Source organism: Gnatocerus cornutus, chromosome 4, assembly GCF_029298725.1.
Source record: "Gnatocerus cornutus isolate USDA-ARS CGAHR chromosome 4, icGnaCorn1.1, whole genome shotgun sequence".
Lineage (NCBI taxonomy): Eukaryota > Metazoa > Arthropoda > Insecta > Coleoptera > Tenebrionidae > Gnatocerus > Gnatocerus cornutus.
Window position 1 is genome coordinate 17028984 of NC_142236.1, and position 13806 is coordinate 17042789.

At 33.7% G+C, this 13806-nt stretch overlaps 3 protein-coding genes and 1 long non-coding RNA gene across 7 annotated transcripts; 2 read left to right on the plus strand and 2 right to left on the minus strand.

Moving 5' to 3' along the window:
• Positions 1 to 533: 533 nt before the first annotated feature.
• On the plus strand, positions 534 to 1365 carry LOC148176482 (uncharacterized). 3 transcript variants are annotated; one of them, XR_015770023.1, is made up of 4 exons: positions 534 to 626; positions 686 to 785; positions 834 to 1034; positions 1188 to 1365. It is a non-coding gene; the product is annotated as an uncharacterized LOC148176482 (long non-coding RNA). The 3 variants fall into 3 exon arrangements; XR_015770021.1 differs by having other exon boundaries at positions 686 to 1034; XR_015770022.1 differs by having other exon boundaries at positions 535 to 626; positions 665 to 1034.
• Positions 625 to 1769, minus strand: LOC148176483 (uncharacterized). The gene is made up of 2 exons (XM_088034653.1): positions 1353 to 1769; positions 625 to 1293 (listed from the first exon to the last, which is right to left on the minus strand). Exons 1-2 carry the CDS (start codon positions 1767 to 1769, stop codon positions 646 to 648), a joined length of 1065 nt encoding a protein of 354 aa, XP_087890779.1. The 3' UTR covers positions 625 to 645.
• Positions 1143 to 3290, minus strand: LOC148176484 (retinol-binding protein pinta-like). Of its 2 annotated transcripts, none has more exons than XM_088034655.1 (6): positions 3137 to 3290; positions 2932 to 3091; positions 2632 to 2884; positions 2475 to 2561; positions 2322 to 2424; positions 1143 to 2275 (listed from the first exon to the last, which is right to left on the minus strand). In XM_088034655.1, exons 1-6 carry the CDS (start codon positions 3276 to 3278, stop codon positions 2130 to 2132), a joined length of 891 nt encoding a protein of 296 aa, XP_087890781.1. In that variant the 5' UTR covers positions 3279 to 3290; the 3' UTR covers positions 1143 to 2129. The 2 variants fall into 2 exon arrangements, with proteins under 2 accessions (XP_087890781.1, XP_087890780.1); XM_088034654.1 differs by having other exon boundaries at positions 2475 to 2585.
• A 4114-nt stretch (positions 3291 to 7404) lies between these two features.
• On the plus strand, positions 7405 to 13248 carry aft (cap methyltransferase 2). The gene is made up of 5 exons (XM_088034398.1): positions 7405 to 7740; positions 7797 to 7955; positions 8004 to 8183; positions 11966 to 12086; positions 12133 to 13248. Exons 1-5 carry the CDS (start codon positions 7471 to 7473, stop codon positions 13230 to 13232), a joined length of 1830 nt encoding a protein of 609 aa, XP_087890524.1. The 5' UTR covers positions 7405 to 7470; the 3' UTR covers positions 13233 to 13248.
• The last annotated feature ends 558 nt before the right edge of the window (positions 13249 to 13806 follow it).

Here is a 13806-nt window from a genome sequence, read left to right on the forward strand (position 1 = left end):
ACTTTCTTTTCTAAATTTGATGTTACATAAACAAGTCGTTGCGACTGTTAAGAGTACTGTAATTGATTGGGTAATTCGAAAGCAATTGAGATTATTATTTGAGAAGAAAGAGTCTCGTTTAATTCGTAAATAACAATAATTTCAGTTTCAGGGAGAATTTTATGGCATAAGTCAATAATCCGAACAATTCTTGAAGGTTTAGCTATGTACCAAGAACGCAAAATAAAGTTTTTTTCACTCATAGATCAGGAACAACGATTTCGCGCATAGCAACCATCACCGGTAACTAAGGCTTTCGAGCACTAGTGCGGGAACATGCACGCAAAAATTTTGCCATAGAAGCCATATAGAAAATATCAGTTACTACAAATTTAAAGAAACACGCATTGGGATCCTCTTCCCCTAATATTTATTTAAATAAGTTAACAAATTACAAGAAAATTAATATTTTTTGAGAAAAAGTTCATAAGCGCCATCTATTAGCAACTTAATAATTGTTGCTCTTTTGTAAAAACATAACCTCAAAATAACATTAACAAGTTTTATGATTTTAACGATTAATAAAATTAAGCTTTTGTGAAACGTTTTATTTTACAAATACTCAAGTAATCGATGTTGGTCATCAAGTAAGTATACTCAGTACTTTTAATTTTTATTATTATAGATGTTTATGTTGAATGTGCAGTTGCTGCACGAAGCAAACGACACACCAGAAACTCCAGCAGTGTTTTCAGTTCTCACGGCGTTACTAATATTGTACGAATTGTTGGAATTGGATCTTACAGGTTCCGTGTCTGTCAAAGTGTCTGCTACTTCTATTTTATTTTTTAAAGAATCTTGGATATATCCCTCCGCTACTGCGGAAGATTTCCAACCACCATGTCTTTTAACGGCTAGAAAGTCAAGCCCCTTGTTTGCTAATAAAGTAGCACTGCTCCTACGAAAACAATGGCCAGTATATTGATGAGGGTTTGGAAGTTCAAGATATTTGGCGATCAATGATGGAATTTTCCCAATGGTGTTTATACCAATAGGTAAATTTATACATTTTCCTGCACGATAAGTTAGAAATAGTCTCCTGTTGTCAGTCACAACTTGTAGTCTTAATTTCACAAATTGCTTTATTATTTCGACCCATTCCCTTTTGGTTATGGCAAATTCCCGTTTAACCTTAGTTTTTGTTTCAGGAATAGAAACCAAAATTATGTCATCTTTAAAGATAACATCACCAATCATCATCTTACAAATTTCTTCTCGGCGGCAGGCTCCAGAAATTCCCATAATCAAAATCGTCTAAAATATAAATGTTAAATTTTTGAATGTAAATTTCTGAATAAAGACAAACCACTCACTTTCATCAAAAAATATTCTTTGTTAGGGGCCTCTGTCAAAAATTTTGTAATATGTTCTCCTTCAAGTATTTGTGACTTTTTTGGAATGTGATGTTCCGTTTTCCTTTTAAGAAGGGCAAGCAATTTTGGATATTTCGAGATATCTATATTCTTCTTAATATTCAAGCAAGATCGTATCATGCTATAAATTGGCCACAATGTTTTTTTAGTAGAAGCTATTTCTTCAAAATAGGCCACCAAGACGTTTTCAGAGTAATTTTTGATCTTTTTATCTTCGCACCATTTGACAAACTGAGAAAACGTACTCTCATATCTGGGGCGTGATTTTGTCGGCAATAAATTGTTTATTGCAGCAGTTGCCGCACTTTTCACTTCGGGTGGTGTACACTCGAATTCAAACTCTTCTTCCGAAGACATGGTACAAATCAATACAAATCTTTATTTTTGAACTTTTTGCTTGACAGAATTGACAACTGTCAACTGGAAACTTCAGCGACTTGATTTTTTATACCAACAAATGCGAACTATATATGATGGCGAAAATTTGTTACAAACTTCGTGCAAAAAATGTTATACAAGAGACGTGCGGGAATAATTTTGCCTGATTCGTGCGACATTCCTTCACTCGTGCGCGGGGCGCACTCGTGTTGAAAGAGTCGCACTTATCTGCAAAAATTGTATTCCCGCACTAATCATGTAAAATACTATTATCGCACTCGTGGCGGACGAGATAGACCAATTTTTTTTGCAAATTTTATATTATAAGTCCAATTACATTTAGTCGACGTCAAGCTTTTTGAAGTTCCCGTAAATACCGAAGATCTCCTCATCCACTTTCTCCGGTCGAAGAGTTTCGTTTATAGTCATTTCATCCAAAATTGAAAATAGTTCTGAATGATGATCATCCAATTTATATAGAGCCTCTAAAGACAGTTTTTTACAAAGGTAATCAAGCAACTCAAAGTTTACCTTCAAGATCGGCTAGTGATGGTCCTTCGCCTCCAAAGTCTTTAGACAGCAAATCTAACGGTAGCAGTTTTTTAATAGCTTCCGCGTCCTTAATAACGTGGATCTTAAGTAACAATAAATAGTGATGATTTACTTATTTACTTAATTACTTACTCGTTCAAAAAGTTTCGGCTTCATGGCCTTTTTAAAAAGTAGCAGTAAAGTGGCGCCAAACGATGGTAGATTGATGATATAGACTTCCTTAAGAGGGATAGAATAAATTTTCTAGAAAATGATATCAAAAGAAAACAAAACTATCTGCTTGTAATACCTCATACAGTTTTACAGTTCTGTAAACTAGAAGTGGCGTTACTTTCAGAAGAGCAGAAAGAGAGAGTCCTTTGAAATCAATTACAGCAACCTCTCCCAACATCACGTCTGTTCGCAACCTCAAATCTTGTATTGTCATGAGTCTCTTAATTTCTGATAAAGGCTCGTAAAAATCGACCAAGTCTTCATTTTTGAATTTAAAGTAATACACTCTGTACATCTCCTTTGTGAGTTTTGAGCTAAGAACCAAGAACCTACAACACCACTTTAACTCTTTTTTCAGTTTTTGAACACTTCTTACAATGTTTTATTAAGAACCTCATTGAATTCCAACTTTGGATGACATTTACCATACACTTCTTGAAATTTGACTCGCAAAGTGAAATAATTATCAATCTTCTGTTTGGCTACTTCCAAACTAAACTTATTGAGAACCAAAAAGTTGCGTAGACAATTACGATCTGAAAAGTGCGTTACTTCTTGTACTGACTGCACTTAACACTCACTTAAGTCGTTTTGAGGAAGGTGAGGTTGATTTTTTAACCATTCGTCTAGTAAAGTCACGTCTTCATCAAACGACTTCATGGTTTTGTAGAATTTTTGGAGGACTTTTTCCCAAAGCTCGTCACTGCTTTGGAAAATCTCCATCGTTCTTCTGGAGCTGACTGGTATAAAACTAGTAGTTTTTTTATGTTATCACTAACCTTGCAGGTAATTTCTTTTAATTGATTTCTAATGATGCGCATTGGATGTAAAGTCGAACAAATTAAGTACGTATTAAAACATTGTAAGTAAACACGTTAAACGTGTTCTAAAAATGAAATTGATCACTTATTTCAATGAATGAAATTAAAAAATTTGCGCGTAGATAAAATGTTGTATTTTACTCACATACACTTGCCGCCATAACTTTTTGGACGTCAACAAATTGTTAAGGTCACAATTGTAAGCAATCAGAAGAACAATCACACGGCATTTTGATATTTTCAGTTTATTTAGTAAACGTCACCGAAGCTTAGCATTAGCTTGAATTATAATTGACTGTACTTTAGAAAATTGACTAAAGTTAGATGTCCAAAAACTTTTGACATCCACTGTAATATGATTAGTACTTTCGATGACACGTTTTGAAGCTTTTTTAGTTTTTTTGCTCGTTTACCGTATTTATACAAAAAACTAGTGAAGTGAATGAAAAATATCAAAATGCAATTAATAGAGAAACAAAGATAAATGTAATAATAACATTAATAACATTTAAACATAATCGGTGTCCTAAATATCCTGGTTAAATACTACTCTTATTATTTGAAATATTGTCCTTATAGGTTTTTATAAATAAACAGGAGTAAACATTTATTAACATAAATTGACTGGATGGCTTTTAAAATGCACTTTGAGTTGTTGGTGCACACATCAATCGTTTCGAATTGTTAAAAACAAAGTAAAAACAAGTCTCTGCTTATGAAAACCTTCTAAAAGCAGTCTGTCACTGAAACCTCGCTATATACCATAGACATTCCCTAGATTTCCTAGTTAATTCTCTGGAGTTTCAAGTTTACTTTTAAATATCTTAGAACAGAATTTACATTCATAAGATTCTTTATAATTGCTAAGATTTTTTTAGGTTATTTCTTAGTCTTTTTTAAGGTCTCTAATTCTTTTCTTAAATTCTTTAGATTATCCTCTGGGTTTTTGAACAATTTCTTACATTCCCTACACTATTCCATAGATTCTTCTCTAATTTTCCTAAATTACTTGATTTCCTGGATTAATTCTTTGATTATTTCCATAGATTCTCTAGATTATTGCATAGGTTTTCGCTTTTATCGCAATTCTCTAGATTCTATGAATTTAATAGGTTATTTATTCGATAGATTCCTCCTTAAAGTCTTTTTTGTTAATTTTCTAAATAATTCTAATTCTAATAAGTTTTCTATAGACAATTTCCTAGATTCCTTAGACTACTTCCTAGATTCTTCCCTAATTTTTTTAAATTATCTATTTCTTAGAATTTCCGGTTTAATTCTTATTCACCAGATTATTGTTATTCCCTAGATCAACAAGAATTTTTACTAGGTTCTTTCCTTCTCGAATTATTTCCTAGATTATTCTCATCATCATTACCCCTTGGAGTCTCTAGTTTATTCCCGAGCTTTCCCAGTCCGATTTCATGTTGAATTGCGGCATTGCAAATCAGAGTTGCGCCTTAGCAACCCCAATCAAACTGATGCTACCTTAGCCACTGCGTTAACGCAATTTTGCGCCACCAACTTGAAATCGGGCCTCTAAACTACATATTTAGGTTTCGTAAATTATGGTGGCGCTCATTTGCTTTTTTTCTTCTTCCCATTCCTTCACGACCCAGCTCTCAACCAAAATCAGCCACCGAAGCCCAAAGGAGGTCACAATTTCCTAAATTACTTCCTTGATTTTCTGTATTAATTCTTATTCATGTACTATTAATTCCTAAATTATTATTCCCTAAGTTCTACCGTTAATTCTTTAGATACTTGGAAGATTCCCTAGATACTTTCCTGATTTTCTAAAATTCCCAGATTATTCCCAAGATTTCCATCTTTATTACCCCTTAGAGTCTCTAATGTATAGACAATTTCCTAAAGTTTCTAGACAACATATTTACATTTCCTAAATTATGATATAGATTCCTTAAATTCCTTAAAATTCACTAGATTTTCTAAAGGTTTTCTTGTAGACTTCGGTTAACTCCGTAAATTCCCTAGATTTCATAGACTATTCTCTAGATTCTCTTAATTATTCCATGGATTCCCTAGATTGTTGTTTATATTCCCGAGATACTTCTTAAATTAGTTCCTAGATTACTCGCTACATTCATTGATTATTCCTTTGATTATTGCCAAGATTTCCTGTTTCCCCCGGAGTCTCTATACTTCCTAGATTCGCTAGACTATTCCAAAGAATTCTCCAAATCAGTCCCAAGATTTCCTGCATCAAAGTTCCTAGTTTACTTCCCATAAGTTTTCGTGTAAATCTTTGTTTACTTTGTAGAATTCCTAGATTATTCTCTAAATTATTTCCTAGAATCCAAAAAGGGTTTCCTACATTTTCAAAATTACCCAAATTATTTCTTTATTACCCACAAGATTCCTTCACTAGACTCCTAGTTCACTTCCTCTAGGTGGCCTAAACTATTCTCTAGAGTTCCTAAATAACAAGTAATTATTTCTTCATAAGCCCTAGTGTCCCTAGATTACTTCCTAGATATTCTAGACTATTCCCTAGAATTCTTAGACCACTTCCTTGATTTTCTAGATTATGTTGCAGATTCCTATTTTTTTTGCATTTCTTAGATTAACTGAAATTGCCTAAATTGTTTTCTAAATAACATAGTTTAGTGCCTTGAGTGTGCAGATTAATCTTTAGATTCCCTAAAGTTTGAAAATTCCTTCCACTTTTTTAAATTCCTAGATTTTTTTATTTTTTAGATTACTTCCCAAGTTTTTCCTTAGATTTCCTAAATTATTTTCCAGATTTCCGTTTTTACCCTTTTGAGTTCCCAATTTTCTAGATTTTCTAGATTATGATCTACGTATTATTCATTAGATTATTCCAAACTCTAGATTTTCTGAACCATTTACTAGAATCCCTAGATTGATTACATTCCTTGAATTAATTTAAATTTAAATACCCTAAATTATTCCCTAGAAACTCCCTAGATTTCCTAGACTCCTTAGATTACTCCCTTATTTCTAGACTATTCCATATATTCCCTAGTTTCTTATATTTTCCGGAAAATTCCTTGAATTATTTCGCAGATTTTCAATAAATAAGTGTTTTATCACTTTCGATTAGATCGACAATAATCACGTCTATAGTTCGTTCAGTGAGAGATTGAATGACAGAAAAGTCACTAAATTTACGCGCAAAATTTAAAATAGCAAAATAAGCCCACTTACTGTCAACCCAGTTCGCGTAGGAATTTAGTGTTTTTAGTGTATTTTGTAGCATAATTTGCTGCCAACTTATATGTCAACTGTCAAAATCTCTCAATCTCTCACCGGATATACTATACTGATAAAATACGAGTAAATTACTTCTAAAGTCCGTTTTTTTTTTAAACCACCAACACCGCAATCTTCCCCTGCATTACAACCGGCAACGCTGCCTAGGGAGATTTTTGGTGAGAAAATAATTTTCAAATTTTTGACATTTCTGAAAATTAGGCAGTGTTTCCGTTAAAAACGTTTCTTTTACAGCCTCTTTTACAGATTGCAAATCAAAGGATTTAATAGTGAAAAGCCCGCTTTGGTAATCAAATTGTCAATTAGGCAACTAACCTATTTGATTTTATCACCAAAAAGTCACTATCGACGACGTTGCCGGTTGTAAAGTGGTGTGAAAATGCGGTGTTGGTGTTTTAAAAAAAAAACAACGGACTTTACCTCTAATTCATAATTAACTGTTAGCGCATCACGTAATTACCCAACTGTACTTAGTGTTGCCAACTTATACACAACGTTTTCTCCTATGTTGCACTTTTAAACAAATCTTCTTTTCCTTGTTCCACAAATAAGAAAAACAGACATTTTTTACATGTTGACATGTGCACTGTTAAACCAACTGAAATCAATAGTGCCAACTTCCACATAATATTCTCCCTAAACCCCAAACTCTAAAATAAAAATCTCATTTTGCTTATTGTGTGTTACAATAAAATTACAATCTCACAAGACAATTAAACTTTTTTGGTAAAACCGAATTTATTTCGGCAGTGACAACACCACTGGAAACAGTACTCGTATCACAACTCCAGTGGAATCACCTGTCAAACTACATAACCTCGAAATGTAAACAACCAAAGATGAAGAAGTCTCCGGCAATTAAACACTTATTCGAAAAGCGCGTCGATTTTGAAAACAACGAAACTTTCCATCTTCCCAGTGAAGCGTTTGTTGCAACGAAGTGGTCGGCTCCTTCGTTCCAAAACGAGAAAGAGGATTTGAACAGGACGAAGAGCCTCCTCAATGATTTCAATCTGGAAGAGTGGTCTAAGCACACTAAACATCGAGATGCTTCGAGTTACATCGCTCGTATTGTTAAAAAGAAGTTTCATGCGGAGCTCGTGACGCAGGTATTTATTACAGCCCTTTTTTTTGTACCCCCAAAACCTGTGAATTTTTTTTAAAGGCTTGGTGCAAATTTTATGAGTGTCTGAAGACTTTCGCTGTGGTTCCAAAGGAGGCAGTTTTATCCGGACTTTTTACCAGTGTGCACTTGTGTGAGGCTCCTGGGGCTTTCATAAGTGCTCTTAATCATTTTTTGGCTAGTGAAGGGCTGGGGGTGGAGGTAATGGCAAGGGGTGGTTATGAGTAGGTTTAACAGATTTGTTTTTAGTGGAAATGGTGGGCTAACACCCTCAATCCAGACCATGAAGGAAACTCCCTCCAGGAGATGATTCCAGATGATAGACTGTTGAGGCATACTTACCAGAATTGGGAATTTGGGGTAGATTTTACGGGGGATATTACAAAGTACCATAATCATGAGGATCTGGTGAAGAAGCTTCAAGATAAGGTTTAATTTTTTCTTTATTTTCCTATACTTTTCCTTGCCTTTTCTGTAATCGATTTTCTGGAGCTTTGATTACGTGATTTGAATTTGTAATCACAAGTCTAGGGAGAATCGGTCGTCTTAATAAAATATCTATGATTTGAATTTTCCGCATGGAGTGCGGGCACTACCGCCGGTAAAGTATGCAACCTCCCACTCTGGAGGATCAACAAACCCTGCCGGTATATTTAAATACCATTGAAAGAGTTGTTTAGATGCAGTATTTAATTATTTTTTGTATTGTAGTTGGGTTGCAACGACTTAAAATGTATTGCCTTAATGATAATTTTGATCAGTGAATAATAAATGTTTAATTTCAGCCACAATACAAGCTGCTATCTCTATTAATTTTTGGCATATTTTGTTAAATTTTGATAAAATCGTAAATTTCTTTTTTAGGGATATTTATATGCAACTTGCAACTTTGCATAATCCATGACGATACTAAATACAGCAGATATGCCAAATTCAATCTATGAGGATTTTTTGAATAACGCTATTTTCTTGTAATTTGCTTCGCGTTAGGAATATCTCTAAAAGTTAGGTGTTATTCTAAAAGAAGTTGCGAAAACGAAAAATTTCCAATTTTTATTTTATCACATACAGTTCTTTTAAGCAGTGATACATTGTATAATAAGAATTGGCCAACCACAATGAGCCATGAATTCTTTAGTACATACAATGTTGAACCACTTTCAACTTTAAATTTTGAGTTCCCATTAAGTATAATTGTATGCGAACTCAAAAATAAACAAAATCATTTATTTAGCAGAAATGAACAAAATAATAATATTTCTTTATCAATAATTAACGATCGAATTTAAAGATTTCAGTATTTTAAAAAACTAAATAAGAATTTTAAGTTAAAATTTTGTAACGAATGTATTCTGAGCAACTTTTCTTAAAAATCGAAGATGTCCAACACCAAGGATAAGTTCACTTTATTCAAAAACTCGTGGACAATCTATCATTTTCAAATTTTTTCTTCTAAAACTAAGGAAGATAAAAGCTTATTCATTTAAAGTACAAAGCACTGTATTATTTTTTTGTCTAATCTGCAGATATTTTAATTTTATTTTAATTTTCGTCGTTAAGCGACAAACGCCAGTAACTTTTTTTGCGATTTTTAAAATATCAAATTTGGAAAGTCGTCATTCGTTGCCGTTTTTGGGCCACTAATTACGCCAAAAGTGTCCTAAAATAAACAATTACTACTCAGTGGCAGTATAGATAATACATATTAAAAGATTTCAACCCAACCATAGTAAAAACTTAGTCAAAAATAATTAAATACTGCATCCAAACAACGCTCTCAATGGTATTTAAATGGACCGACACGGTTTGTTGATCCTCCAGAGTGGGAGGTTGCATACTTTACAGGCGGTAGTGTCCGCTCTCCATTGAATTAGGATTAGAAGTCCTAGTTTTTCCAAGACTATGGCGATGTGGAGAAAGAATCTTGAGCATCTAATGATCTGAAAAATAATTTTAGGGTCTTAGAAGTTGTCAATCTAAGAATAAATGAGTTTGTCCAAGAATCTGAGAAGTTTTAGAGTACGGGAATGTGGAAATCTGTCAATTTGAAATATTATAACAATAGGATGTGAGAATTTACGTATTTAAGAATTGTAGAATTGTAGAATTCCAAACTGGAAATCTAAGAATCTGAGAATAAACTAGAATACATTTATTTGAAGATTTTTATGATCTCGAAGTTCCAAAATGTGGAATGTGCAAAGTTAAGAATTTGAGAACTCAAGTTCTGGGAATTTGCAAATTAGAGAATCGTAGAATTGCAGAATGCCAAAATTGGAAATTCTAAAAATCTGAGAATAAACTCGAGGATACATTTATTTGAAGATTTTTAAGATCTTGAAATCTCAAAATGTAAGAATTTGTAAACTTGAGAATTTGAGAATTCCAAAATCTGCGAATTTATGGTAATTTGGGAATCCTAAGATTCTGAGAATTTTTAATAACTAAGCAAGTAGAAATTTTTAAGGAATTCGGAAGAATTAGGGAATTTTCGAATTTGAGAATCGTAGAGTCCCAGAATCTCGAAAACTGGGAATCCTAAAAATTCGAAAATTGAGAATAAACTTGAGAATTAATTTATTTGAAGATCCTTAAGTTCTATGAATCTGAATCTGGAAATAAACTTGAGAATATAATTATTTGAAGACTCTTAAGCCCTTTAAATCTCAAAATGTGGGAATTTGCAAACTTCAGAATTTAAGAAGGATTTGGGAATCCTAAGATTCTGAGAATTTTTAGTATCTGAGCAAGTGACACTTTGTGAGGAATTCGGGAATCTGAGTATTTGAGAATTTAGGATGTTTAGAATTTAAGAATAGTAGTCTCAGAATGCCCAAAACTGGGAATCCTAAAAATTAAAGTTCTCGGAATCCTAAAATGTGAAAATTTGCAAACTTAAGAATTATAGAACCCCAGGATCTGGAAATTTGAGAATTTAAGAATCGTTGAGTTTCAGAATCTTCAAAACAGAGAAACCTAAGAATCTGAGAATAAACTTGAGAACATATTTTATTTAATGATTCTTAAGATCTCGAAATCTCAAAATGTGGGAATTTGCAAATTTATGAAAATCTGAAAATCCAAAAATTCTGAGAATTCTTATTCATTTGAAAATTTGTCAGGAATTCGGTAGTCTGAGTATTTGAGAATTTTAGAAATTGGGAATTTGAGAATTTGAGAATTGTATAATCTCAGAATCACCAAATTGGGAATCCTTAGAATTTGAGAAACTAAGAATAAACAGGAAAATATATTTGTTGGAAGATTCTGAATTGTTCGAAACCCAAGATGTGGTAAATTGCAAACCAAAGAATTTCAGAATTCTAGCATCTTGAAATTTGCGAATTTAAGGGAGTCGTAGAATCTTAAAATTTGCGAATTTGAGAGAGTCGTAGAATCTTAAAATTCTAAAATCTTCGCATTTATAAAGATGTGGGAATCTCAAGAATTCCAGAATTTATTAGAATTTTTAATATTTGTGCATGTGTAAAACTATTTAATTGAAAATCTGTAATAATCTGAAAAACTTGAATTAAAAAATTCAAGGATTATTGAATCTGAGAATTTGAGAAAATTTCAGAAACCTAGAAAATCCCAAAAATTCTTAATTCCGAGAATCTTTGAATATTGGAGAATCTAAAAATCAATATTTGTGAGAATTTTAGAATGGAGGATTTTAGAAACTGAGAAATTAAGAATGCAAACACACGAGAATATCGAAATCTTTTTGGAAATTTGTCAGAATTCTAGAATTCCTAGAATTTGGAAACCGGCGATTTTGAAAAATCAGTATTTTAGAATTGATGAAGAACCTGTGAGAATCTTAGAATATTTAACAATATAAGCATCTGTGAAAGTTAAGCATCTATTTGAGGATCTATAAATAAAAGAATATGGGATGAGAATCTAAGAATTTGCATAGAAATCTTTGAGAATTTGTGACGATCTGCGAATCGATTTGAGAATTAGTGAGAAAATGAGAATTTTTAGAGTCTCAAAATGTTTCGGGCATTTATGAATCTGAGACTTTTAGAATCTCAGAAGCTGAGAGAAAACGAGAAATCATGAGAATCCGTGAAGATTTGAGCATCTGAGAATCGAAGAAATTCTAAGATTGATCTTGATTGTACTTCATTGAGTAAGAATTTAAGACTCAAATTTAGGCAAAATCTGATTTGAGAATCTTGAATATTAAATTTCCTCTTTTCCAGATCTGGCTGGTGACTGCCGACGGCAGCGTCGACTGCAGCTCCGACCCCGGCAACCAAGAGCTCTTCGTCGAATTCCTCCACTACTGCGAAACAATGACCGCCCTCCGACTCCTTAAGAAAGGTACCTTCAACTCCCCCACCCCCTGTCTTCATTCTTACATTTCCAGGAGGAACCTTCATCTTAAAGATCTTCACCTCCTTCGAAGACGCCACGATCTGCCTCCTCTACTTATTAACCGCCCTCTTCGAGAAAGTCTCCACTTTCAAACCCGCATCATCCAAAGGAGGCAACTCAGAAGTCTACATCATCTGCGTCGGCTATAAAGGCGTCCCGGAATTCCTCGACTCCCTCATTCTCCCGTACAAGAACGGGAGATTCGATCCTGAGAGATCCATGTTCGATCTTCGTGGTCTCAACAGAGACTTCCTCAACCAGTTGTTGAAGATCTGCGTGTTCTTCAAGACGAAACAAGTCGAGACCATCCGTGGTAACATTGCGAAGTACAAGAAGGAGACTCCGGAGGAGTCCGGGAAGGTGCACCAGGTGAAAGTCTACGTCGCTAATCGCTTCATAAATCGGTTCAGAGTGAAGAGTATCGATCCGGGGAGGAAATTGGGGAGCTTCGAAGGGGGGTATCTTCAAATCGACTCCAAAAGATTGAACTTCAAGGAGAGAGTTTTCAAATTTCCCGCCACCACTGTGCTCAGAAGCGACTCTTTCCACTTAGATATCAAAATCGGAGAGAGAATCTCGGAAGTAAACTCCTCGCTCTTCTGTCTAAAGCACCACCTATTCAAATTCAGATATACAGGTGGTCCGAAAAACACACTCTTCCACATGGTCGAAAACAGGTTAACAGCTTCGACTTTGATCACTTTACACGACAGTAAAATTGAAACAAACGACGAGTTCCAGAAACGTGTTTTTTATACTATTTTTAACTCGAGTAAAAATCATTTAGTTTTAGTAAAAATTCCCCTAGTGACTAGTTTTTTAGTGGGTTTGTTGTACATTTTAGTATCTGTATATGAAGAAGTGTATTTCCACCAGAGTGGGTTTTTAGTTCTGTACGATTTTAGTGGAGAAAAAATTAAGTTGGTACGATCGGTTCTTCAGAGTGTTGATGAAGCGTACAGGACGTTACCAGAATTTGGGGGTTTTACTTGTGATATTGTTCAGCTCGTGGCGCCAGGGCTGCTCCATCATAATAGTTTTTTTGATTTTGTGTGGAATTACAACAATATTGTTTTGTCGAAATTTAAATAAACCCGTTTCTTTTGTATTTGGCGTTATTTGACACTTACAGAGGTACCAATTTGTAAAAAATTGTAAGGTCTTCTGGTATACGAGGTGCGGTAATAAAATGTTACAGCACGTGTGTTGAAATACAGTAAAGACCTTTTGAGCCAATATTCTAAAATATGTATATCTTGTTGTTCATATACAGAGTGATAGGCGTAGAATTTTAAGTTTTAAAAACTTTTCCTATCGACTGTAATATCTGAGAGGTTTTTGAAATATAGCTCGCTTCGTTCGCTTATTGAACGAATTTTGGAGAAGTACAGATTGTTGCCTTTGCAAGATTTGTATTCTTGGTAGCCTACTTACAACCAAAATGTTCAAATTTTGTCAGATATTTCCACTAGACTTGTAATTCGACTTTACAAGTTTCCATTAGACTTCTGACCATAATTCGATACGGGAAATTCAAATTATACATAGGTATTTTATTCCAGATTGCCTCAGATTCTCTAAACTCATTTTATATTTTTATTTCATTCTTTCAATAGTCAATTATATGTATTTTTGTAGGACACTTAAAACTTGTTTTTATTTTCTA

Bases quoted from the DNA above. Each gene is read 5' to 3' on its own strand.
- LOC148176483 (XM_088034653.1), bottom strand. From the start codon at position 1,769: ATGTCTTCGGAAGAAGAGTTTGAATTCGAGTGTACACCACCCGAAGTG. The intron at 1,294-1,352 runs GTGAGTGGTTTG...TTTATATTTTAG, and splicing joins AAGAATATTTTTTGATGAAA to ACGATTTTGATTATGGGAAT.
- LOC148176484 (XM_088034654.1), bottom strand. From the start codon at position 3,278: ATGGAGATTTTCCAAAGCAGTGACGAGCTTTGGGAAAAAGTCCTCCAA. The intron at 2,425-2,474 runs GTAAGTAATTAA...TTGTTACTTAAG, and splicing joins AGCCGAAACTTTTTGAACGA to ATCCACGTTATTAAGGACGC. The intron at 2,276-2,321 runs GTAAACTTTGAG...AACTGTCTTTAG, and splicing joins ATCACTAGCCGATCTTGAAG to AGGCTCTATATAAATTGGAT.
- aft (XM_088034398.1), top strand. From the start codon at position 7,471: ATGAAGAAGTCTCCGGCAATTAAACACTTATTCGAAAAGCGCGTCGAT. The intron at 7,741-7,796 runs GTATTTATTACA...TTTTTTTTAAAG, and splicing joins ATGCGGAGCTCGTGACGCAG to GCTTGGTGCAAATTTTATGA. The intron at 12,087-12,132 runs GTACCTTCAACT...TTACATTTCCAG, and splicing joins CCTCCGACTCCTTAAGAAAG to GAGGAACCTTCATCTTAAAG.